The sequence below is a fragment of the Brienomyrus brachyistius genome, chromosome 12 (assembly GCF_023856365.1).
Source record: "Brienomyrus brachyistius isolate T26 chromosome 12, BBRACH_0.4, whole genome shotgun sequence".
Lineage (NCBI taxonomy): Eukaryota > Metazoa > Chordata > Actinopteri > Osteoglossiformes > Mormyridae > Brienomyrus > Brienomyrus brachyistius.
The window spans coordinates 9,583,411-9,610,209 of NC_064544.1; the positions used below are offsets into that span (position 1 = coordinate 9,583,411).

General features: G+C 45.7%; 3 protein-coding genes across 4 annotated transcripts; 1 reads left to right on the forward strand and 2 right to left on the reverse strand.

Annotated features, from left to right (window-relative positions):
- Positions 1-36: 36 nt before the first annotated feature.
- polr2b (RNA polymerase II subunit B) lies at positions 37-11,248 on the reverse strand. The gene is made up of 25 exons (XM_048970505.1): positions 11,062-11,248; positions 10,436-10,508; positions 9,975-10,125; positions 9,769-9,881; positions 8,951-9,170; positions 8,155-8,313; positions 7,613-7,777; positions 7,315-7,511; positions 7,051-7,170; positions 6,756-6,942; positions 5,861-6,004; positions 5,597-5,736; positions 5,300-5,411; positions 4,915-5,069; positions 4,324-4,522; positions 3,908-4,076; positions 3,590-3,686; positions 3,322-3,416; positions 2,811-3,061; positions 1,813-1,902; positions 1,471-1,578; positions 1,249-1,362; positions 983-1,143; positions 501-696; positions 37-366 (listed from the first exon to the last, which is right to left on the reverse strand). Exons 1-25 carry the CDS (start codon positions 11,078-11,080, stop codon positions 277-279), a joined length of 3,525 nt encoding a protein of 1,174 aa, XP_048826462.1. The 5' UTR covers positions 11,081-11,248; the 3' UTR covers positions 37-276.
- A 195-nt stretch (positions 11,249-11,443) lies between these two features.
- Positions 11,444-17,037, forward strand: noa1 (nitric oxide associated 1). The gene is made up of 7 exons (XM_048969806.1): positions 11,444-12,808; positions 13,120-13,284; positions 13,586-13,803; positions 14,424-14,555; positions 14,865-14,981; positions 15,907-16,024; positions 16,232-17,037. The coding sequence occupies exons 1-7, from the start codon at positions 11,566-11,568 to the stop codon at positions 16,459-16,461; spliced, it is 2,223 nt and encodes a 740-aa protein (XP_048825763.1). The 5' UTR covers positions 11,444-11,565; the 3' UTR covers positions 16,462-17,037.
- A 797-nt stretch (positions 17,038-17,834) lies between these two features.
- rest (RE1-silencing transcription factor) lies at positions 17,835-26,799 on the reverse strand. 2 transcript variants are annotated; one of them, XM_048969803.1, is made up of 4 exons: positions 26,484-26,799; positions 22,900-23,804; positions 22,702-22,785; positions 17,835-22,381 (listed from the first exon to the last, which is right to left on the reverse strand). In XM_048969803.1, exons 2-4 carry the CDS (start codon positions 23,795-23,797, stop codon positions 19,995-19,997), a joined length of 3,369 nt encoding a protein of 1,122 aa, XP_048825760.1. In that variant the 5' UTR covers positions 23,798-23,804; positions 26,484-26,799; the 3' UTR covers positions 17,835-19,994. The 2 variants fall into 2 exon arrangements, with proteins under 2 accessions (XP_048825760.1, XP_048825761.1); XM_048969804.1 differs by lacking the exon at positions 26,484-26,799 and adding an exon at positions 26,243-26,471.

Below are 26,799 nucleotides of genomic sequence, written 5' to 3' on the forward strand. Positions count from 1 at the left end.
CAGCCTGTCCTAATAACAAAGAACACTTACAGCAAATTTAAAAACGAAATTTTATTACTTTGCCCCTCATATTACAAAATAAGATTCTTCTTGTTCTCTACAACAATGACAAACACTTTTTTCCCCCTTCATGAAAAGTAACGCAGGTGAGAACAAGAAAAACATGTAGCTGCTGGATGCCATCGTCAGTCCACCGGAGCTGTGCTATTTACAGCAATATCTGCTGTAGCTCCTTTACAGCCATTTATTTTCCACAGCCTGGGAACGGCGAGTGCTCTAGGTGGTCATCATTCGCGGTGCAATGCTCATGGACATCAGCTCTTGGAAGAGCAGCTTGCAAGCGTAAGGCATCCTAACCAAAGAGATCTGGAAAAACAGGGGAGCCCGGTTAGCAACATCGGCGTCCAGCCAAGCCATCTTTACCGAAACTACTCTACGCCCCATCCAGGGGCATTCTGGGTCATGCCGACTGAAGGTAAAGCTGGACGTTTGGTGCCAACCTGAGTTTTGTTGCGGCAGCCTCGGCACTCGTAGGTGTGCGTCCGGGTGTTGGCGATGGCCATCAGGCCACAGAGATTGCACACGTGGACCTGGTAGGGGTCGGACGCCTCGAACAGACGCTCCCTGAGGAACTGCGCGGCCCCATGAGCAATCTGACAGTCACGTTCCATCTCGCCAAAACGTAGTCCGCCATCACTGTGTGCAAAACAGTCAGAGGTTTGCAGTAGAAGCACCAGGATAGGGCCGTAGCGTTGATGCACCCCTCCTTAACGACACACGTAGCACGATTGCCGACAACACTGTGCACAGCTGAGAAAGCGCAATAAGTTTTCAACGTGGTATAGCAGCCGTTAAAAAAATATGAGAAGATACTTGCTCAGAAAGACTGGAGCCAAACCGAACTATATAACGAGCCCCTGGAAAAGGCGGTTCACGTTCCTTAAAACGAGGATAACTGTGTCCCCAAGGATCTGGGACTCACCGAGATCGACCCTCCATGGGCTGCCTGTTGAGGATCTGGACCGGGCCGCGGGCACGGGAGTGAATCTTGTCGTCCACCATGTGCTTCAGGCGCTGGTAGTATGTGGGTCCAATGAAGATCTGAGAGGTGAGTTTGCGACCCGTGAAGCCGTTGTAAAGCACCTGTCCGGAGGGGGGGGGGGGGAGATCAACATATTCAAGTGAGGACAACAGGCACCCACCACTGGTAGAGATGCAACTCGAAAACACAGGGGGGAAGCTGCTTGCCTCGTTCCCCCTCAGGTGATAGCCGTACTCAGACAGCAGGTTGGAAACCTTCTGCACGTTAACGGCGTCATTGAAAGGCGTGGCATCGCCGATCTCCCCCTTGTTTGCCGACACCTGGTCAAGGAGGAAGGGACTCGTGTTCAGAAACACTAGAAACAGTCTGGAAATTGGAACGTTGATTTTCATGCAGATCGTTTAAATCGTCAGCCGGGAGATGGGCACCTTGCCCTGCAGACATTCGATCAAATGGCCGACTGTCATTCGAGAGGGGATGGCGTGGGGGTTGATGATGATGTCGGGGGTGATTCCCTCACACGTGAACGGCATATCCTAGTGAGGGGACAGAGTGAAACAAAGGAGTCTGTCAGGATCTAGTGCAAACTCAAAAGATCATTTTAAACCACTTCCTTCCCCATCAGAGGCTGTTCTTAATTTGCCTAGCCTGAAATCCACACTATAAACTGCATACATTTCAATACAAACATGTATTCTTTATCTTCATGTATACATACTTTATGGACTTTCACAGCCCATGGAACATCATGCTTTCAAAAGGCCAGTTACCTCTTGCCTGTACTGGATACCACAGGTGCCCTTCTGTCCGTGTCGACTAGCAAACTTGTCTCCGATCTGAGGGATACGAACTGACCGCACCTGCAAAAATAACCACCATAAGAAGTTGGCACAGCTCCATAAAGTACTACTCAAGCTTAGCCCTGCGCATGGTAGCATCTCTCTTCCATCATGCAGAACTCTGGAGAAATTTTACGGACAGTTGAGTGACCAGATAATAGGGGTTGCTGTTCACAGAAGGCATACTAGTGACGGTAGAAGCGATGGCCAATCATCCATCAGTTTGTCTGACCACATGACTGGCTGACCTGCTGCCGTGTGCATCCATAGCTAAGGATGAGGCACATGTGACCACAGGTGGGGGGCCCACGGCAGCTCTGCCCCCCCCACAGAGGACAGCAACCTCTGCCTTTCATCACACAATCACACACACAGTCTGCCTCTTAGTCCATTGCAAAGCCCGTTCTTCCCCTCTTTACACACACATTTTTCACTCAGTTTCTAAAATCACAAAAAAGCAGAGGAATGTCAGTTCCAAAATAATTACAAAAAATGGCTTCTACAAGTAGGGATTTGTTTAGGAATGTATGGAATTGCAGATTGGAACCAAAGGTGTCTTTGCCTTTCAGAGCCAAAGGATATACCGTGCAGAGGAATGAAACACTACCTAACACACACCTGTGACCCAGCTTAACGCTTTTCTCAGTTTGGATGGATGTATCTCAGATAATAACAATGGTGCTATTACGCATTTTCTAAAGCCTACTGTAGAAAGCAGCATTTTTTTTTTATTTTTTTTTTTTACACACAGCAAGTTACATGCAATTTGCCTCTTATCAAAACCACTTGAACAAAACTTACTCGTGAGGAAGAAAATAAAAACCAAACAGAACTCATCTGCACGCAAAGGGTCACAAAGCCGTGCTCGTCTCCAGTGACTCCGGAAACTCGCACAGGACACGGTCCTCCTCCCGGGCATCAGGACTCACCCGGATTTTGCAGAACTTGTAGCCTTCCTGGTTGAGTGTGACCATGACCTGGTCCACGATCCCGGTCTCGCTGGTACGCAGGAAGGTGCTGCAGTCCCGCTTGGTGTAGCGGCGGTTGGTGCTGTCCAGCTCGTCGTCGTTCTCCGGCAGCGTCACCGTCTTGCCGATGATGACGTCCTCGCCGGAGACGCGGACGCCCGGCGCGATCAGGCCGTCGTCATCGAGCTTGTCATAGATGGCATGTCGCATGCCTGCACATGAGAGGAGTGCGTTAGGATAGACGAAATTTCCCTGCAAGGTAATCTGCAGTGCGGTCACCTTGGAAACTTAATTTTAATGCAAGATGCAGAATGTACAACTACATATTTTTACAGCATTTATTTTGTGATTCACAACACATTGGTGTTAAATAGACTTAGTAGTTCAATGACTAATCCAATGGGTACTTTCGACCCTAGAAAATGCACTTTCAGAAAATTCTTTCTGACCTTTAGTTCTTGGTTGAGCTCACCTTGGCAGGTTTCACGTGTAGGCTTCTCGAACACTTCTTCCTGATCGAAACCCTTCTTGGACTCCTGTTCTTTGTAGGATCGGTAGAACACAGACCTAAACAGTATTGATGGACAAAATGATTCCTCGTGAAATGCTTGCTGTTTTTTAGATAGTGCCCTCGGTTTGCTTTGGGGCATGCACAAGTCATCGAGCCTTTACCTCTGAACAAAAACAATCTGCACACACTATACATGCACTCTCCCCTGTCCCGAGCACAGGGAACTCACCGGAAAAATCCACGATCCACAGCGGAGCGGTTCATGATGACAGAGTCTTCTTGATTGTACCCAGTATACGACGCAATCGCCACAATAGAGTTGATACCTATAAAGGTCAACAAAACATCTCAAACGTCGTCTCTGAGACACGTGGAAGCAGCACTGAAAATTCAAATGGTCTCACACCTGGGTTTCTGGCCAAAAGTCTACCTCTGAAAACAAGGCAAATCACTGCTCCGTTTAATGACATACCATCACATTGTATAACAAATGTTGAGTCACTCAAAAACACTGGACTTTAAGCCCTTCCTGGTGGCAATTCCTTACCCGCTGGAAGCTCCCTGAAACGCAGGTACTCCATGGACCGTGTGGTCACCAGGGGTTTCTGTGGGTAGTATAGTACGTGTGCCAGGGTGTCCATGCGTACGTGGAAGTTAGTGATGTAGACTCCCATGGCCTGCTTACCCATGGCAGATTGGTACGTGTTCCTGGGTGACTACATGAGGGCAAGAACAAGCAGATCATGGTCTTGGAACCTGTACGACGTCCAGTCTGAATGTGTGAAGTGTTATTACTCTCACAGAAACACAAAATCGATCAGCGTACTTTTTTTTTCGTAAACCTATCCTCACGCAGCTATTAATGCATACATTTCAATGTTCCTTCTTCCTTACAATCAGCTGGAACATACAAATTGGGACGTGGTTGCCATGGAAACAACCCGAAGAACTACAGGCGACTACCTGATTGTGATCAGGGAAAGGAATGATGGAGGCACAAACACCCAGGATCATGGAGGGGTGGATCTCGCAGTGGGTGTAGGTGGAGCAGTAAGCCACGCCCTTCTCCTGAAGGTCATCCGGGGTCATAGCCAGCATCACCGTCTCCTCTTCAAGCGTGTCAATGTACTCCACCACGCCGCTGGCTACCAGATCCTGCCAGCTGCAGTTAGGGGTCAATCAGTCCCCACGTTAGCAAAAGTGTTAAAAGCATCAAGCAGCCAAACAGCTTAAGTATAGCAATTAAAGTGCTACAGCACGAAGAGATTTTTGTTTCATTTTCACCTCTCCTGATATTTCCAAGCCTAAATCAACAAGACACTTCACAAGTACATACAAATCACTCTGGATACAAGTACACATGATTCTGTTATTATGCAAGTTTCCAAAACATAATTTGGCATATAGCAGAAAGATTTCTGCATGATGCAAATCTCACTTTGGCTTATTTCACCCCTGACGTGTTGACATTTTGACAGCAACACGTGCCGCCCTGTGGAGTACGCCTGACAAACGGCGCCATCTGGCTTCCCTCGGCACACAGCGGCAGCACACCTGTAGTTGTTGTACTCCCTTTCCTTCAGCTGGTCGATGTGTCGCTTCTTCAGCAGCAGCTTCTGCTTCTCCACGATGAGAAGCGGGCGGCAGATCCTTCCTGCGTCCGTGTAGATCCGGATCTCCCTCTCCCGGATGTCCCGGATCATCGATACCTGGGATGATTAACGAGAAGAAAGGAGGCAGCTGAACTTAATGAGATGAGCCCAGAGCCCTCTGGACAAACTGCGTCCTTGTAAATGCAGTGCAATCAAAGCCAGTGAATTTAAAGCAAGACAGGATAACCTCTAATCCACAAAAAGGTTGCAGCTGCCTCTACATTAACTTATTTTGGGCATTTCCAAGACGACAAACTGGGAAGGACAACTTAGTATGACTGTTCTACCTCTGAGACAATGATGTCCATCTGCCGCCTCAGTTTCCTCAGTGTGTTCATCAGCTGCTCAGGGTCTTTGTGAATGCCCACCCAACATCCATTCACAAAGATCTTAGTGGCACTGTTAGGGGAGAAAAGATCATTCGTAGCCTTCAAAAGCAGAACTTGAAACCAAAAGCATTAAATAGAGAGTAAAAGAATTAGATATTCCATTATTCTGACTATACTCATTCTTCCTGTTACTGTATATGCAAGTATTGGTACTATTTGAGGATGCTGCCCCCTGCTGGCCATGCCAATACTCACTCTGCAATGGCTGCTGGAGAGATTTCTTCCAGATTCTCCATGCTCCACTCTTCCAAGAACTCAAGGATGGGGGATGGCTGGGAGCCCACCGAGATGTAAGCCATGAGCGCCAGGTTCTTCACCAGTCCCACAGCATGACCCTGGTGTGTGGGGGACGCAGGAAGGGAGCGGAGGGGGAGAATTAAAAATCATGAGTGTTAGCGCTAAACAGAACTTTTAGAGAGCCAGTAGTAAGGGTTGCCACTCTGGCGCCCCCTAGCCTACCTCAGGGGTCTCTGCGGGACACACCATGCCCCACAATGTGTTGTGCAGCTGTCTGGGCTTGGCCAGCTTGCCGTCGCGGCCGATGGGGGAGTTGACTCTCCGCAGATGAGACAGGGTGGAGGCGAATGTCAACCGGTTCAACACCTGCGGATTCACAGGGAGAGAGAGATAGAGAGAGATTGGACAAGATGGAAGTTTTTCCACAAGCAAACAAACATTCGCAGTCTTCTGGAAGGTAATTAAACAAAAATGATCTAGTGTACTCGCCACTCAACACCTTTACAAGACACTTACTTGAGAAAAATTATTCTAAAAAGCATAGGCGACTCCAGGCTTTTCTGCCAGGGAGTGCAAGGTGACACAGCCAACCAGGCATTCATTACAGGCCACACTGAACTGAGCTACAAACCAGTAAATACATTTACAACTAATTATCATTACACACTGATGTGACTTTCTCAAGCCACATATTTCCAGCAGTCACCATGCAGGTCTGGTGGTCATTTATGTACTTAAATCTGTTTGCACATTTCGTTTAGCGTAATGTGTTCAAATAGCATTTTCATCCGACCAGTAGGAGGTGACGTTTCATCCCAGTAAAATTACCTTTTCATTACCTTGTCATTTTGGGTGACAATTGGTCAATATTCTTAAGTAAAGAAAATAAAATTTCTAAGTCGATAGAGGTGCAATTGGGTTATGAACGGATTTCCACACAAGCGAAATAACAGCCTCTTGCTCAGGACAGAGCACTCGAAGGTCGGGCTGGACACAACGTTAGGATCAGCTGACTAGTGGGGCTTGAGCAGACAATAAAGTCAGGAGTACTGATGTACAAAAGTACACTGCAATGCACAAACAGTACTGGCAGCCCAACAGAGCTCTGTGGCATCACCTGAGACACCCCAGCCCTCGTCTGGTGGGCCTTCTTGACATCTCCCCAGTTCCCGGTAGCGAGGGAGTACTTCAGCCCGTCAGAAATGATGCGCGTCTTGATGGCCAGCTCCAGATTAAAATCTTTCCCTCTGTCAATGAACTTCTGGGCATAGATCCTGATTTCTTTTAGTAGATTTTTAAACATTCTGAAATGAAAATGTATAAATTACAGTTTAATCGTGACACTTCGCCATCAGCGGAAAGTGCTAGGCCAATCTAATCCAGAGACAAGGCAGACTGTTTCAAGCAAATACCCGCGAAACAGGAATGCGAGCAGGGGGCCAGCAAGATCCAGCCTCTTGTTGCCGTAGTGATCTCTGTCATCCAGCTCACGCCGGCCCAGTGCAGCCAATAGGAGTCTGTGTACCATGTAACTAAACAGCAGAAGACAACAGCTTCATCAATCTCCCCGCAGTATATGAACTTGCATTATTTCCTGATATCACATCCTCCTCCTGCAGAAACACCCTGTTCGCACCCTGATACAGGAGGGAGGCAGCAGCCAGCATCCGGCTCACCCTAAGAAGTAGGCCTTCTTGGTCTCGCAGAAGTCGCTGACGCCGACGTGGGGCAGCACCTCTTTCTGCAGCACCTCCTTGGCGTACTTAATTCTCTTCTCCTTGGTGACACCGGGCTTGGCGCCTCTGGACCCGATGAAGTTCAGGGCCACGTTCTGCTCCTGTATCACGAAGGCCTCGTCTAGGGAGGGCTTCACCTGGTATGGAGAGGACGGGCATGTGAAACATCCCTGCTGCCACGCAAAGGAACCATCGTCTCGGCTGACGTTCTTGACGATTTCACCGAGAAGACACATACCATCTCCATCATCTCGGGATCATCAAAGTCATAGATGATGTGCTCCAGAATGTCTCTGTCAGACACAAAGCCCAGAGCACGAAAGACTATGATGATAGGAACTTCCTGCCTGATGTAGGGGAGTGTAGAGACGATCCTCTGACCAATGGCACTCTTTTTCACACCCTGGGTATCAGGAAGAACAGCCGTTACACTGATAAAATAGATAGACTCAAAGGTTATGATTTCCTAATAATCAGCAGCCATCCATGAGCAAGGTGAAATAAAATGTTTGTGGCATGCAATTACCCTCTGAAGATGCCTACTGGCAGAATAAGACATACAGGTCAAAATCTCTATAGAGCAGTATTTCCCGATCCGGTCCTCGGGGACCGGTAGACTAGCACAGACCTGGGAGGGAGGGAAAACGTGGACCGTCTATGGGTCCCTGAGGACCGGATTTGGAAACACTGGTATGGAGCCCCAAGAACTCTACAGCTCAAATGATCTGTTCCTGCCTGCAGAAGCCAACACACTCATTCAACAGGGCCCCCAAGCCTCACCTGGCCGCCGCGGGCCATCATGCTGACCCAGATGGAGCTGGTAGGGCGAGAAGAGTTCTCCAGACAGGAGCGGCACTCCGCTGTGTAGGCGTACTTAGAGTCCTTCTTGGCAAATACATACACTGTGTTTGTGGCCATCTTCTCTTGGGCAATGAGAACCTATAAAGAAAACAGGCAAAGCATATAATGCTGCACAGCTATATGCACAGAAACACAGAAGCAAAATACGATGTGATTAGCACCAATATACAATGTGCCTGATAAGCAGACAGACTGTCCAGGGATATAACGGCTCCATATCGCTTTATGTTGACCTTTAACGGCATGCCGGAAACTAAGGCTGGATAATAAGAGATACAAACCTCATAAATAACTGTACAATATTAAAGTAAAAAAATTCTAAAGGAGATACATAAGATTAGCTTTTGATTTTAAACAAACCAAGCAAAAAAAAAAACATGGCTTGAATTTGCCAAAACTGACGATACAATAAAAGACGTTTAACAGTTAAAGCAGTTTTGCATGTGGGACATACAGGTGGATCTTCACCTGTGAACAAAAACATGTGGGTCCGCCTGGGACCCGGAACCCTGCACAGAAGACCTGGTCCAAACTATTTTTAAAAGTCAGCTTTTGTCTTCTTTTCAACAATTAGGCTGATTTGGCTGAAAGTTTTCTTGTCAGTAATTTCATCATAACTGCTCCATAACGTTAACCCAAAACTCAGGGGGGGCTTAATGATCCCCACTGTGCATCCCTGGTAAAGCACCTGCAACTTAGAATTCCGGTAAGCTACCTTCTCAGAGCCGTTGATGATGAAGTAGCCTCCAGGATCCAGTGGACATTCGTTCAGCTCACAGAGATCGCGGTCTGTCAGGCCGCTCAGCAGGCAGTACGTGGAGCGAAGCATGATGGGAATCTTTCCAATGAAGGTTTTCTGGTGCTGCGTGTGCAGCTGCTCCTCCCCCTCCTTTATGATGGTTTTGGTGATGTCCACGTAGAGGGGGGCGGAGTACCTGTGTGCACGAGTGTTCATGAAGATTGTTCAATTGGCAAGTCCCCCCGTGGGCTTATGGGCATAGGAGAAAAGTCAAGCAGGACACAAAAAAAAAGTTATTATAAATTAGGGCTGCACAATATTGGGAATCTCTACTTATGAACGAGTTACGTTCTGAACGGCCATTCGTAACTTGAAATGTTCGGAAGCCGTTATTCAACATCATCTTAAAGGTATATGCAGGTACAAAGAACTAGGATGGTGGGAGTACGCATGCTACACTGAGGCGCGGCAGGAGTAGCAGCCAGAAGTCCGGAAAAAAAACCTGATGTTGCGGACAGGAAACGGGAGCCCAGTGAACACAATCTGGACAGTCCTCTTTGTTCGTACGTTTGAAAGTTCGTAAGCTGATAGTCCCTAAGCAGAGGTGCGTCTGTATAGCCAAATAAAACTTAACTACCAATAGTATTTGTCAAATGAGTTGGAGTGTGCTGCTGCAAGTTGTGCCAATATACACAAAGGAAGGAAGAAACTAAGGATTTTGAAAGCATCCATCACCATAAATACTACTGACACAGAAAGGCCAGAAAACGTGGCACGCCACTACGTAAACTTACGTGAGATTCCGCAGTCTGGCCTCATTGGGCATCATGGGCGATGGCGCTCCATCTCTCTCCCAGTGTGTGGGTTTAGAAAGGTAAATCTGTTCAAACTTAAGCAGATATCTTGGCTGCGGAGAAACAACAAAAGGAAAGGAAGCTAAGTCACCATTTCGTCTGTATATGCGAACACAGCAGAAGTCATGCTGCTCTTCCGTACTCACCGGCTCCTCCACCTCCCCAGATGTGTGCTGCGCCTCCGCCTGCAGGTCGATGGGCGGCGCGTCCTCCACGATCCTCTGCACCGACATCTGAATGAACTCGTCAAAGGAGTCCAGCTGCTGTCGCACGAGGCCCTTCTCATCAAAGTAAGAGCTGTGGGACAGGGGACGCGTCGTTGGTGGCGGCATCAGCGAAAACTACAAAGTTGCTTTTTGCATACAATAGCACGTATGAAATCTCAGCACTTTTGAAAACACAAGACTATGGTAATGAGAAACATTGCATACACTGGAAGTTTCCCATTTGTACAATCACCTAAAAACAGATACACAAGAATTTTGCCCCCTAGATGAAAATATTTTCAATCATAGAAATACAATACAATAATTAGCAATGATAACTCCAGGTAATTAAAGCTGTACAATAAAAAGTGTTATTCTGCAGACAAAGGAGGTGCCATCACCTGATGACAATCCAACAGGCTTCCTGCCACAGATCGGGGGTAATTTCATCATCGTCTTCGTCATACTGGATATCTAAAGAATACATTTGTTACAAAATTACTGCTTATATAATGCACATGAAACCTGGATGAAAAGTTCCTCGGTGCATTTTACAATATTGCGTCGTGTTTTCACGGATTCTTTACTTTAAGTTGTACAGGCAGCTTTCGTTCAGATATCCAAATTAACGAAGGTTTCAGCACGTCATCACACATATAAGCAACATTTAACAGGATGTGTTCATGCTGTTGGCTGTTTTTTTTCTGCGACATGTGCATTTGGTAATTTTTGGTACGAATAATTATTTAACTATTTTAAATTTCAGCAAACAACTTAGTATTACCGACAGAGTGATGCTCGGAGATAGGAAGACTTATATGAGAATAACGGTTCCATTGTCGTTCAACAATCCATGTGAAAGGATAAGCTTGCAGTTAAGTAAAACATAAAATTAAGGATATAACATGACACAAATGCAAGACCACGATGACTGAAATAGGCTAACCTGAAACCTGAAAACTATCCTGGCGCCATGTTAACGGCGACTTAGCTAGAGTGCTAACAAAAACAATACATTAACACTTACCCTCATCTTGATCATACATGTTTATGGAAAAAGACTTTCCTTCAGAGACAACGCTAACGTGCTTAAATTATATGCCTTTCTCACACTCTCTTGTCTTTTATTATACTCTTCCCCTTGCGCAGTTAACAGCGGCAACAGCAAAATCAAATGCTAAAATATCGATGGTCGCTGTATGTCATACGTCACATCCGGCACTCGCGTGTTTGTAAATAATGACTGGTTCTAAATCTAAATAAAAGTTACTATTTTCTTATGAATTTTAATTAGCTCTTAATTCGGTGTATTGTCAATTTATAGCGGGTTTTATAGAAATGTGTTTTATTACACGTAAAAAGCTCAAAATAAGGCAATATATATACGTAATTTCCGGTTATGTAGTGACAGCGAAGCTCGTGGGTCACTTGCTGAGTTTTCCACACGTGAAACGTGAATATTCAATGTTATGCGCTATTTGTGTGACGAACTTCATATTTATTGTTACGTATCATATTGCTGTTTGTCACAATGCAAAGATTCGTTCAAGTTACTTTGAAACAATTTTTAAATTGCAAATGCTCACGACACCTATCCATGTCGTGTCTCCGACTACCTAACGGGATCACGTCGAATAAGTTTCAAAGTGAGTCCGGCATTTCGTTAACATATAAAATAAATCCATTCCACCTGACGATATCTAATGCTCCATGGACAATAAACCACAGATTCTACTATGCTGACCCAGGAGTACGTGGTACACCTGACAAAGGTACGAAGAATAACAGAAAGTCAAAGAAATACACGTCCGTAGAACCAGAAACTGAGGAAGAATTCGTTTTTCTGGACTACTCGGAACCAGAAGTACCCAGAGAACTCGAGCTTCCTTTGGAGACATCTGTGCAAGTGGACACTGCGATGACCATTGATAAAAAGGTGCGAAAGATAACCAGTACCGAGGTGAGTCATAGGGCACTGGAACTACAGTTGCAGTCAATTAAGGACGTGATTAGAGAAGATGCAGACATTGAGTTTCATGATGCTGGTTACTCTCATGTAAAGTCAACAAGGACCAACACCAGCAAGCACCGAGTGTACGGCACACCAGATCCAGAGGTACCCGTAAGTAGTACATGCTGCTCTGGGTGCGGTGCTGTGATGCACTGCACGGTCCCAGATTTACCTGGTTATCTGCCCAGCGAAAAATACAAACGTTTATCCGAGGAAAATACACTGGACAAAGCGATTTGTCAGCGCTGTTTCTTACTGGTGCATCACCAAAAGGCATTAAGTGTGCAAATGGAAAAGGAGGAGTATCGCAATATTGTTAGCCGTATACGAAATGAGAAGGCTTTAGTATTGTTGATTGTGGATCTACTGGATGTCCCGGATTCTATTATACCGGATCTGATTGATTTGGTAGGGGAAAGAAAACACATCGTGGTGCTAGGAAATAAAATTGACTTGCTGCCGGGGGACTCTGATAACTACTTAAAACGAATCAAGGCTCAGCTTTTGCAGTATTGCACAGACTTCGGCATTTCCCCTGGCAACAGCATAAAAGATGTCCATCTCATAAGTGCCAAAACAGGCTATGGTGTTGAGAATCTCATATCAAGCCTTCAGTCATCTTGGAAGTATAAAGGGGATGTTTATTTGGTGGGGACTGCCAACGCTGGGAAGTCTACGCTGTTCAACACGTTGCTGGACTCTGACTACTGCAAATCTAAGGGGTCGGATGTGATTCACAAAGCCACGATATCTCCTTGGCCGGGTGAGTGTCGTCGACGAGGTTTGCCCTGAAAAAGATGAGGTTTTCTGCAATAAGTTATGATTTCAGCAGGTGCGCCGCTAAAAAGATGTGTCATGCAGTTATTCCGTTTCTACCATCAAACGGACATAGAATTACTTCAGTCACTTTGTTTCTGTCAAAAATACTTAGCAGAATTTAATTGTTAATCAGTTGACACTAAACTGTTGAAAAAAGAAGTACAAATGGTAACAGCAGCCTCTTAGGACTTTGTTTTTATTTATTTATTTGTTTATTGAAGAGTGACATTAACTGAAAAATTCTTTCTTGTGCAGGAACAACATTGAACCTGTTGAAGTTTCCCATCATAAATCCCACTCCGTACCGCATGTTCAGACGGCATGAGAGGCTGATGAGCTGCGCGACCACAGGGGAGGCGGTGCTGAGTCTGCAGGAGATGCAGAGACTGCAGCAGTTTGGCAAGCAAGGGTATTTAATAGGTGAGGGCAAATCAATGAGTCAATGAATGAATAAATGAATGAAAGACACATTTTTATCGCTCATACTCCTGTCAGGTGTGATCAGTTTTGACAGTGAGTAGCAAATAAAATTATTATGAATTATTTCACGATCCAGCCAATTGTTTGGGTGTATGTCATGCCAACGTATGAATTCCGAGAGTTTCTCACTGTAAAGTGTAAATCAATTAAGAACATTGGGGTGCGTCTTAGTTCTTGAAACGCAGTAGTCACATCGCTGCTTTTCAGCTCCCTTACGCTCCATTTGAAAATGTCGCGTCAGGCCACGTGGGCAGAACCTTCCGGCAAGATGCGGAGAAGCGGCGACGTGCTGGCATTGTGGAATTTGATCCTGAGGAACTCAGCTGTGGAGGAGCCGAAGGGGACTTTGAGGGGAAGGCGATCCGGCCAAAATCCTGTGACCCAGTGGAGTTCACCCACAACGAGCTGAAAGATGCCCATTGGCTGTATGACACACCAGGCATCATGAAAGAGTGTGATGTAAGTCCCCTGAACAGGACACCATAAGCCATAATGGTTAGGTAAATGGAAACCTTAGGATCATAGCATAGCTAAGTGGCTTGGTCGTCTTGTTGGTTGAATAGAAATGTCTTAACAGAAGTGTTCTATAGTCCCACAAAGGCAAAAACAAAACAGTAGCTACACTGCCACTGAAACTGAGAAAGAGGGCTTTATAGTTTTTTGACCGTCCACCTGTATGTGTAGTAGGCAGGTAAATGTTTTCTTCAAAACCGAACATAGTTGAACTAGAATATTTTATGAGGTAAAACAGGGCCTAAAAGACCCAATTTTGGCCATAATTCTATCAATATGTAGTTACTTTGATTTTGCCTTTGCACAGCAGTATAAGCCGAATATTAGCACTTCAGTCTGATGGAATAGTCAGAGTATGATTGTATAGTAATGAGTTTTGTCTCCCATGGTTAAAGCATGTAATTTCTGAATTGTGTTAGATTTACAAAGTACGCAGGCTGTCATATGACGTTGCCAGTGCTCTTTAGATGCTGTTTTGTGATGTTGGTTCCTTTTGGTTTTAAATACAATGTGGTGTTTGGTTATGAATCCTTTTTAACACTTGGCTTTCTTCTTTTGCCATCCAGATTCTCAGCTTGCTAAATGAACAGGAGCTGAAGATGGTAGTGCCCACTCATGCTATTGTGCCAAGGACCTTTGTCTTGAAACCTGGCATGGTGCTGTTTCTGGGAGCACTGGCGCGAATCGATTATCTAGAGGTCGGTACACTGTAGGGCTTCAAGACATTTTGAGTCTCTCTAAAGCAGTGATTCTCACAGTGTGTGCCGCACCCCCGTCCTCCTCACACCATCCACGATTCTTTTCAAAGATAAAGTGCAGGTTAATTTGTTTTATGTATTTTTGTTTCACGTATGAATGAATCATCTGAGTTTCCATTATTTCTAATGGGAAAATTCACTTTTGATATACGAGCGCTTTGGATTACGAGCACGTTTCTGGAATGGAGTATGCTCGCAATCCGAGGTTTTACTGTATTTGGTATTTACGTGGGTGTCCCCCTTTTTTAGGGGGAAACATCCTGCTGGTTCTCTGTCATTGTTTCCAATCTGATCCCAGTTCACATCACTAGTTTGGAGAAAGCAGACGACATCTATCACAAGCACGCTGGGAAAACACTGCTCATGGTAAGATAATACTTTGCAAGGAAAATTTCTGAGACCAGACCAGAGTAGAACATATAGTGTTGAGGTACCTTGTGTTTATCATACAGGTGGCATAACGGGAGGAAGTAATGCAGTGAAAGCGAAAGCAAATGTTTTTCGCGCAAACCTTTGTGCACACCTGCATGGACTGTATAGTAACCATGCAAATTATCCTCGGTCACATTGAGCTGGCCTTCCTGGCTGTATCATGCAAATAAAAACCAGTGTCGGGTGAGATTCCCTCAGGTTATTACTCTTCCAGGAGCACCAAAGGGAGATTTAATGCCATGTATTGCTGTTGGACTACAGCATAGCCTGAAGGGATTTACTTCGCTTTGCACAGCATTTGTGACAGTGGGACACTTTGTGTGGCCAACAATGGATGTAATTAAGGACTGGATTTCTTATATGCAGGGAGCTTTTTTGGAAAGAGGTGTTTTTTGTATGAGAATGTTATAATTCGAAAATCACGGTGGTGAAACCTATTTGCTATTCATGATTCAGTTTACGGGGCGGCAAGGTGGTGCAGTGGTTAGCACTGTTGCCTCACCCCTCTGGGACCCGGGTTTGAGTCTCCGCCTTGGTTACACGCGTGTGAAGTTTGCATGTTCTCTCCATGTCGTCGTGGGGTTTCCTCCGGGTACTCCGGTTTCCCCCCACAGTCCAAAAACATGCTGAGGCTAATTGGAGTTGCTAAATTGCCCGTAGGTGTGCATGTGTGAGTGAATGGCGTGTGAGTGTGCCCTGTGATGGGCTGGCCCCCCATCCTAGGTCGTTCCCTGCCTTTTGCCCATTGCTCCCGGGATAGGCTCCGGACCCCCCACGACCCAGTAGGATAAGCGGTTTGGAAAATGGATGGATGGATTGTTTACATATTTCTTCGTTATTGCTTATATGTTCTGACCAGGTACCAACTGGAGGAGAGGAACGGATGAAGGAGTTTCCACTACTCATTCCACATGACTTTGAGATGAGAGGGCGGGGCAATCAGGAGGCCACAGCTGACATCAAGGTCTCCTCTGCAGGTAACCATCCAATCGGAAAAGCTGGAGTATAACATGGAAAAACGAGCTTCACTCTCAGTGGAAGGAGAGATGAGGCCATATCGTCACAGCCAATCATTAACAATAACCACATTACCAAAGGAAAGATGTTAGCGCGGAGTCTTGGCAATGTTGCTCATTATCAGTGTCCCCACATTAAAGATGTATATATCTCTCTCTCTCCATCAGGTTGGGTGGCTGTGACAGGCCAGGATGGTGCCCGGCTCCACGTCCGGGTTCATGCACCGGAAGGGGTTGGACTGTCTTTGAGGGCACCCCCACTACTCCCCCACATTGTTAACGTTAAGGGGGAGCGCATCCGCAAGACCCCTGCCTACAAACCCAAGAAGCCCCGACCCCTGGTGGACAACAGCCTATCAGCAGAAGGGGCGGAGCGTTTGAAGTTTAGAAAGAAGTAGCTGCTATAGTGGACTGGGCTGTAGAAGATGTCGCAGAATAAAATGCCTGATCGGAAAAATTAAGACCTTTCTTCATCCAGGAGTTTTTAGACATTGAGACACACAACCTTCTGCAGTTGTAGGGGATGTGATTTCTTACTTGTTCATGTAACATCTTAGAATATAACTGGGTCTTTCAATGATGGTGTTTTCCATCCATCCGTATTCTATATCTGCCTCTGTAGTACAAGGTCACGGGAAGCCTGAAGTTTATCCCAAAAGGCACAGAGTACAAGGCATTGGGATATCCTGGATGGGACACCAGTCCATCACTGGGTGGTATGGTTACGAATGTGGAACATCTCAGATGGTTATTTCGCCATGCATTGTAGTTCATGTACCGGAAATGAAATACATGTGGCTGTTACTTTAAATGGGGTGGGTTAACATTACTACTCCTGACGTTGTTCACTGTTTAACTGTATGTGGCCATAGGAATGGACATTTTATATGGAATGTATACCTGGAAGAACTCTGTACTGATACCAAAATTAATGCTCACTTCACTTTTTGAAATGGTCAAGAATGTAACATTTTTTTTTTTAAGCCAAAACGTTTTATTTTTTTTGAGACTGCATTTTATAGTAAGAATATCTGTTTTGTTTGTCAATCATAATCTTGGCTTGAGAAAAAAAGGAAGATAAACCTAATTTATACGCGGAAAAACCTAAGTTTATAACAACCTAGCATAATCAAAGAGCCACTCTGCATCCCTTTCTTGAACACAATATGTCAGACCAATTATGTGGAAACAATTCTTCCGTCATTCACAGCAGCCTTAAATGCTTAAACCGTACATCAGTGTAACTTGTTATATTTACTATCACATACAAGAAATGGGATATGATTGTGTTAGACAAAATGGCAAAAAGACATGATTACATAGTTAAATTGTTAACAGTGCTTGTGTGATAAAATGAAAATGGTCTACAGTCACTAACGCAAATGTGTACATAATATAGATAAGCAAACATTTCCCATTTACACAAAGATAAAAGAGGGGATGACATTTACATTACAAAGAAATCTAACCAAGAGTGCATTTTCAATGGGATCAAGGTACATGAGGCCAAGAACACCATTGCTGCGTACAGTCCATGGACAGATCCAATGGTCAGCAGTCCTTACGTTCTTTCACTTCTTACTTTGGTATCATAACCGAGACACTATTGCACAGAACCATCAGAAACACGCGTGTGGGTGCATGCTGGGGGATTTGTTTTGTACCGAGAGACGAGATCAGTGAATCACATCAGGACTCCACGAACTGAAATCCATTTTCATGTTCAATGTGGGGGGAGAGGTCAGGATGGTATGTCCCAACTAACTGACTCAAAAAAAAAAAAAAGAAGAGAGTTTACGCCAACATCAAAACAACCTGCATTCGCAATGGTGAGAGCATACTGATTTAATGGTGTAAATCCTGCAATGACCTCTCAAAGAATATCTAACAGAATGCTCATTTGATTACATTTCTTTCCCTAAAACTGGGGTCAAAGGCAAAAAAAAAATAAAAAAAAAAATCACATTTAGGGCTATTACAGGTTAAGAAGACAGGCATTTGACCTTGGTCGAAGCAAAGCAATGCTTCAACTTCACATCAAGGAATGGTTCAAGCACTCGCAAGTCACCCACCAGCCAAAAAGGAGCTCTGTAAAGGATTACTTTCAACAAAAGGGTGTTTCTTTAAAATACTGTCTCATCACTCAGTGTCTCGTTGCTATTTAATAGAAATGATAGGAGGAGAGGTTTAAAAATGAAAAACCATAGAATGATTGTCAAAAGCACCAAAAAAAAGCAACAAGTGTAGCATGCAATAAAAAAAGTGTGCTCAACGTAAAAAAATCTTTGGACAAAGGTAGCAAAATTTAAAAAAAAAAAAAACAACTATTACTAACTTTTCATACAAGAAATGAAGCTTTGAATTCTTTATGTACACATAATTCTACAGTTGCGTAGTTAACGCAAAACTTAAGGGGATGAATATTGCCGGAAACCGATGCTTTCAAACACCAGTGGCCAGGGTTTACACTCTGCATGACTGCTTGGCTGATGACTTCACGAATCCTTCCCAATGCCGAGCTTGACAGTTCGTTCCTTGGCCTCCCATCTGGAAGTGAAAGTGCTGAGAGTTCTGCCTGGCATTCACCTCCATGGAGATGCGTTTTCACCATACAGTCTAAGAAATAATTTCTAATGATTTGTGTTTTGGGGGGGTAAGCTACGTCCGACACGCCCCAGACACCTCTTCACAAACTCATTCACAGAGAATAATTATGGAGCAACGACTCCATCCTCTAGCTGCACATTTGTAACATCAAAAGGCCACCAGGCTTTACCTTCCTGTACGATCGAATCAACAGAACTTGAAAATATGTGCGCCACCATATGGAGTCAACATGTTCTACAGTGAACCAATACAACAGTAAGGCAGGCCTTTAAACAAAAGAAACAAATGCAGTTGCATTGGCTGCAAAGTGCTCACCGAAAGGATGGAGGAACAATGCCTCTTTACTGGCTGTCAATTGAGCGTGCGTTGCTCCGCCCCCTCATGTTGACTCACCAGACACAGAACGCTCCACTGAAGAATCCATCACAAAAGAATCCAGAGGCCCATTCTTCTCAACCCTGCTGGCTTTGGACCACCTGGGTCCGCCCAATCTCGTCTCACCACGGGGGTGGCAAAAGGGGCCATCTTTGACTCCTCATTTAGAAGCGTCACGCGTCTACTCACAATGCACTCTGTCATTGTGGCCCGCAGACAGAGTGATAAATGGGGGGAGGCTCATGAGCTGGGGGTTGTGGGGCACTCTTTACTTACTCCATATAAAAACGTAACAGGGTTCTTGTTAGAACTCATTGTCAAAATTCCAGATTCCTTCGCCACTTGGTTTCCAGTACACAAACAAAAAACAGCAACATGCAATCGCTGTTCTCCCTCCAGCACAATCCAGCTCTCAGAGGTCTCACCATCATTTATGTACCCTTTAGCTCAATCAGTAGGCCCGAATGAGAGTGGTTCCCACACAGAATTCTTAATTACCATCAGATTGCCTCTCTACAGACACACTTGATCAGTTACAGACTTGACACGTCATCTAATGCTATGGACATGAAGGCCAAAGTGAAATTAAGCTGGTTCCAGTGATGACAGAAGACAACTAGTACTGTTTATCTGTGATCCGACCTACACATAAAGAAGTTATATCCAGTGCAGACACACGCCATAAAGCTAACGTCTCAGTTTTTGATGGTTACAGTAAGGCATTATGAAAATGAATCAGTATTAAATAACTGCAAAAAATGTCATTTGTTTTATAGCTGCTGAAGGCTGAACACTTGATATGCAGAAAAGACAGTTCATGTATTTATAGAAAGACTTAATAGTAAAGCAGTATAAACCTTGCTCGTAGCTGCTATATAAAGTATACAGTATGACGAAGGAAAATTAAATAGAAATATCAGGCCATTCAATCAAAGACCCTAGTGGACGCTCACTGCTCCTCAGAGGCAGCACTCTCCAGGTAATACACGTTCACCAGGTGCCGATTTAAATGCCTCCGGTACTCCACCTCCATGGGGAACGTGCGGTCGCAAAAAATGCAGGTGTGACTCGGGAGTGCTGTGGGTGTGGGGACGGGGGGCACCTCCTCCGTGGGGGTCTCTGGTCCTGCAAGCTTTCCCGAGCCGCTGAGGCCGGAGTCGTCGCTGCCCTCAGAGACGTTATCACTGATGTCACTGCCATCGTGGCTGTGTATACCCTCATCTTCCTCGGTTTCGGCGGGCTTGTGACCCGTCCGAGGAAGCTCCAGAGTAGAACTTGGCTGACTTTGCTCTCCCTTCTGGGACTCCAAGGCTTTTGCCCTTGCCTCAGGAACCTCCTTTGGTGCACTGCTCACCCGTCCATGCTCCATCTCAGTCCTTTCTTCATCATTTACGCCATCTACAGGATTCCCAAGAAGACCAAGGAGAGCCTCGACATTGCGTTGGTCCTTCTTTGCAGTGGTCTCCCTAGGTGTCTGAATGAGCACTTGGTGTTCGGCCTCCATGGCTGCTGCAGTAGTCTCAACTGTGGGATTCTCCCCCTCCAGCACTTGCTCCACAATGTTCTTGTCAACCTTGCTTGGCTCTACCAAGCTCAGGGTCTGCTTCTTCTTGCTTTGTACCTTTTTGGTTTTTGTCTGCAGCTGAATTACAACAGGCAGGTCAAGCCCCTTAGCTGGTGTGTCTTTGCCCTTGGTGGCCTGGCAAGTTTGCAGTGCCTTCCGCTTACTACGCAAGATGCTGGAAGCCTGAAGGGGCATGTCCTCAGCTTTCTTCCTTCTGCTTTTCCTGGAGACTGAGGGCTCAGAAGCCTCTTGGCAGTGTGAAGACTGCTCCAATTCTTCTGCCTTTCTCTTACCGTAAGTATTTGTCACTTCCCTGTTTTCACATTTTCTTGGAAGTTCCCAACACTCAAAATCCCTTCCTTGATCTTTGTCCTCTACATCCTTCATCACTTTAGGTGAACTCTGGCAAGCACTTTTGTCAGACTTCATTGTGTTTTTGTTCTTTAACTCCACCTTCTCCCTCTCGGTCCGCTCTTTCTCCACCCTCTCCCTTTCAGCCTGTTCCTTCTCCAGCTTCTCCTTTTCAACCTGCTCTTTCTCCACCCTCTCCTTCTCGGCCCTCTCTTTCTCCAGTTTCTTCCTCTCAGCCTGCTCCCTCTCCAGTTTCTCCCTCTCTGTCCTCTCTTTCTCCACCCTCTCCCTCTCGGCCTTCTCCTTTTCGGCCCTCTCCTTCTCCACCCTCTCCTTCTCCTTTTCGGCCCTCTCCTTCTCGGCCCTCTCCTTTTCGGCCCTCTCCTTCTCCAACCTCTCCTTTTCTGCTCTCTCCTTCTCCACCCTCTCCTTTTCTGCTCTCTCCTTCTCCACCCTCTCCTTCTCCGCCCTCTTCTTTTCAACCCTCTCCTTCTCCACTCTGGCCTTTTCAGTCCTCTCCTTCTCCATCCTTTCCTTTTCAGCTTTCTCTTTCTTCTTCTCTACCTTCTCCATCTTATCCTTCTCTTCTGAACCTGTTGCCAACTTTACAGATTTCCTTCCCCTTTTGTTTGGCATCTTGACCACTGTACCATCCGAGAGCCGGGAAGCTTTGGTGGTCTTCTTGGCTTCTTTTTTCTTTTCCACTTTTTCCAAGCCACTCTCAGCTTGTTTCCCATCACAATCAGCCTTCTCCATTCTTGTTCTTCCACCACTTCTCTCCCGTCGTTCACATTTTTCTGCTTTCTGCTTCTCCATCCCCTTCTCCTCTGCCAAGCCCTTCTCTGCTTTTCCTGTGCCAGCTTTCTCGGAGTTCTGCTCCCCTTTCTTGGAGGTCTTGTCCTTGCGCTCTTTCTCGGCAGCAGGTGCTGAAGCTGGTCTAGTAGATTTCCGCATAGAAAGGTTCATCGGGGTCAGGTTCTGCTGTTCATCTGCAGTAGCATTTGCTTGTTTGACGGATTTTTTCTCCACCTGCCCTTTCCTTTCTTTGATTCCTGTCAACACATACTGGGTGTTCCCGTCCACATTGTAGTAAGTGGAATTGGAATCAGGTTTCTTGACACGCAACTTCACTTTGGATACATCCATGGTGATCTCAGAGCAGTCTGGGTGCCGGGACTTGATGTGGTACTGCAAGTTGCACTTCTTGGAGGCAGCGTAACTGCAGACGGGGCAGAGGAATTGCCGAGGGTTGACGTGGAGCTCTACGTGCTTCTTGTAATTGCTGCGATCCGCCGTCTTGTACTGGCAATGGGGGCAACTGAGAGGTTTGGGGCCGTTGTGGACCTGCCTGGCGTGGCGAGTCACCTCGTGCTGGTTGGCAGCTAGATAGCTACAGGTCTCACACTTAAAAGGCCTCTCACCTGTACAAAAATAAACAATTGTTTTTAAAAAATATAATATATACCTTTTTCTAAAAGTACAAGTATAATTATTAAGGAAAATATCATGCAATGATAGGGACACAAACACCACTGATTACCACACACTGGGACAAACAAACGATACATACCAATTTACCGTTTTTGCTAATCCAAAACCAACTGCTCCACCGAATGCATTGAGTACAACAGAATGATAATATTAGTTTTATTTTTCATTTGTCTTTCAAAACACAGCATGGAGACTTGTTGAAATACTTCTCAACCCTCTGGCTGGCAAAGGCGTCAGGGCCTAGACTCACCCGAGTGCGTTCTCATGTGCCGCGTCAAGTGTGTTTTCTGGGAGCTTGAATACTTGCAGTATGGGCACCGGAATGGACGCTCCCCTGCCACAGAACAAGCATGTTAGAGCCACAGGAAGACACAATGATGGTTTCTGGTGCACCCAGAAAGTCTGTGTCGTCGTCCGCGCAGCTTGACACATGGGGCGGCATGCCTACCTGTGTGAGTGCGGATGTGCTGCACGTAGTTGTTCTTGCGATCAGAGAAGTAGCAGCACTGTGCACAAGTGTACAGCTTGCTGGGGAAGTGGTTGCGCAGGTGCTTCTTCCAGTGGTACTGACTGATGGTGGTGTACGTGCAGATGGTACATTTATAAACCCTCTGGCTGTCCCCCTCCTTAGTGTGATGTTTGAGGTGGGCCACATAGTGGTCATAGCGGTTCGTGTTATAGCCGCAGCGTTCACAACGAATCACTCCCTTCGTGTACACCAGCCCTTCCCCTCCCTCGGCACTGGATGCCGAGTCCTTGGCCGCCCCCTCAGCCTCAGCCTCCGCCCCATTAACCACAATTAGCTTCTTGGCACTATGCCTACGGATGTGATGGACGAAATCCTCCTCGCACTCCGCCTGATACTGACAGGGCTTGCAGTGAAATGGCTTCTTCTTCTTAGGTGGCTCCACAGGCCGTTGTATGCGCTTGCGCTTGCCTGCTCCTGCCGGAGACTGATCCTGCTCCGGTTCCTCCACCCCCTCCTGATCGTTTCTCGTCTCCTCTGGCACTGGCTCCGTGGCGGTCTGGCATGGTGGATCCGACTGGGCCTCGTCGTACACGACCACGGGCGCCTCGGCCTGGCCATCGAAGCCGCCGAATCGCGTCAGCGCCTCATCCTCGCTATCGGAGTAGCTGCCGCTGCCCACCGTCTTCAGCTCCACCATCTGTTTCTCTTCCATGAGGCTCTCACAATTGGTGCCCTCGGAAGTGAGGGCTACGTTGGCCAGCATGACCAGCTGCGGAGCAGCCATATCCGTCACTCCCTGGCCCTCACCTGCCATGGGCACAGACACCACAGGGGTAAACATGCCCACTCCAATGGGATAAACAGGCTGGGCAGCCATGCTGGATCTACAAAGAAAGAGCGACCATGAGTAAAGGATGTCATCCAAATTACCCCCGAGGCAAAATCCGTATCAATCCAGCTCACACATTAATAAAAATATACAGCCTACAATTACACCATTAGCATTCAGGCTATACCATAACAAAATTCATGAAGCATTTCATTATTCAACTTGCAGTCCTTCTCAAGTCAAGTCAATACACACAATGAAATGAAATAGTGTTTGTGCAAGACTTTAAAAAGACAGACAGATATAGATGCTGTAGAAATAGTGCGACATTTACCTAGAGCTGTGCATTGGGTTTCCCTAATTCTCCATCAAAAATAACATTTTAATATTAATAGGACCAGTAAACACAGACAGTTTCTGCCTGATGGACAACATTTAAATGGAACTTCGTTTGGCAGTATGTTCTACTACAACGGGGTGGGTGGGCGCTTCATTTAACTACTGCTTTTAAAGTCCCACCCCCACATCTCATGTAACAGCTGTCCATACCACACTCACACTAAAGCGACATAAAACCTCAAAAATGTCACCTTTCTGCGATTTTAAAGATATTGGAATAATTGTTTCTCATCCTGCGCCTCAACATCTGAAAATGACATGAATACTGGGGGAGGGAGCAGGTATTCGTAGGACAAAGGCTAGCACAGATGACCTCACAACCATTTACAGAGAAGGCCTGTGTCTAGTTATTGGTGCATAAGGAATGTCAGTAATATCCCAGTCATGTGACCAAATGCATCAACAAGTTACCATACTTCAGTCTCTCTCTTTCTGTACGCAGTAGGAGGAAAAGGGATGTGATAAGGTTTTCATGTTAAGGGTTTTCCTTATATACAAAATATGCTGAATCAAAGTTTCAAGCATATAACTAGACTGCTGCTTCAACAGTAATTAGTGGAAGCTGGAGTTACTATTAACAGCCCATCTTCCATTTATACAAAACAGGAATTAACAAAACAGTTACAAGCGCCATTTATTTTCCATGTTGCAATAAGTCTACTGATATTTAAGGTACAGAAAGACAATCATGTGAAAATAAGAATGAATGTTGAATCTATAAGGGTCAAAGATCGTCCATTTGACTGCAGAAAGGGTGTTACTGCAAAGATAATATAATTATATTATTTTTATATTATCACAACACTTTTTAATGCAACAGAGTTTAAAATGGAGGTAGCATCGTTTCTTTATTTCTTAAATCGTTTGAAGTCAAACTGGTTAGGCAATGTTTATAATTCACGAAAAACGTTACATTGATTTTAGACACAATGACGGTCAAGCTGATGTTAAAGGAGTACACCAACTTCGAATAAATTTCGATTTAAAATTTTGATCGAATATAGCATGAGAGAGAGAAAGAGAGAGAGAGAGAGAGAGAGAGAGAGAGAGAGAGAGTATATCACTGATTTCCTGAACAGGGTCGATGCTATTTTCCCCCAAGAACTAAACTATGAGCAGAAACAATTAAGAAAGTTTTAAATCTTTTCTCAACCGTGCCCCAGCCACCAAGTTTTCAACTACTGGCTGATCCCAGGAAAATAGTTTGTCAAGCCGTGTCAATAATATAACATGACAGAAAAAAAAACATATACATATATACTTAACCCAGGTGAAATGTATGATAAAAGGCGCAGCACCCCCTTCCAGCTGCAAACCGAGTGAACATGGGCCTAGTGGGTTAGCCAGCTACATGCATGAAAAATTTGTGTTCGGCCATTTTACAGCCACAGCACTACCGACACTCCAGCAACTCGATGTTTACTGGGACGTCGCTGTTGAGGAGTAGGGCACCCTTACAAAGTGATGGCACCCGCTGCATGCTTGTCTATGAAGTGCAAAACACATTAAGCGGCTACCTATCGTTCAATATCGATAAATAACTCCGACTTATGCTCTGACTCCACAAACCGTAATGGTCTCGGTCACCAAGCTTTCGTGGTAACCAGCAAGCTAACATTTATGCAAGAAAGTCAGCGTTTTCGGAGTGTAGGCTCGGTAAAAATAAAAAATAAAAATCAGTTTAAACTGACTTCTGCACTTCACAACTTCTTAAAAGTTCACACGTCGTGCTTTAACGCCAGTGAAAACTTTTTCACAACTGGAAAAAGTTGCCCTCGAGACTTCAGTAGTTCAATTAACATGCCAATACTCGTAATAAGGTGCCCAGTAAAGTCAAAATTATGTATTTACTACTAGTACTGGTCGTGCATAAAGTCGGAGGGTGGGAAAAAAATCGCTGTCCAAGGCCCTCGCGAAGCTGGAAAGCTAGCTAGAAAACTTACAAAGTAAACATCCCCTTTCCGGAAACAGAAGACAAGACACGCTTTGAGCAATGTTCGACTTCAGCGGACAGCGCCTGTGTTTTTATTAAATCCTCAGCGTGCACAAATCCGACGATTAACCCGGAAAAAAAACGGTTTACTGCCTTCATACCTCTACTTCGGGCGAGCGTGTAGCCTTATGTGTGTTAGCCGTGGTCCTGATCTCCGTGCTGAAATACGAGCTTTGCGCCGTGCGGAATCAGCCCTGGACAGCGCCTCTCCCCTTTTCAGAAAGCAACCATCCCCTCCATGTTTGAAACAGTTTTTCAACAACTTTTTCCTCTCTGCCCTCTGCCGCTGACGCTAGATCGGAAAGTCCGAATTCCCCCCTTTCGCCCCCTCGCTAGACTCACCGCCAGTCCTTCGAGAGATTAAAACGAAAGCTGGAAACTTGCGAGTCGAAATGTTTCCAAAGTTTTTCCCCCTCGAGAGTTTGCTCCGGCACGCGCAGGTCCCCCTCACATTCCAGCACACGGCCGCGTTCGCAGGGATGGATGACGTCACCGGCAGCTCGTGTTTCGTCCCGCGGCCGCCCCAGCTCAGCGTGCGAGTCCTGCGATGTCTAGAGCTTTTCCGTGCAGCTCCGAGCCGCGCCTGTCTGCCTTCCTCGAGCGACAAGCGCGTTCCAGCTGCGCCAATTTACGTGCCAGTGCAAATCGCTCCAGCGCG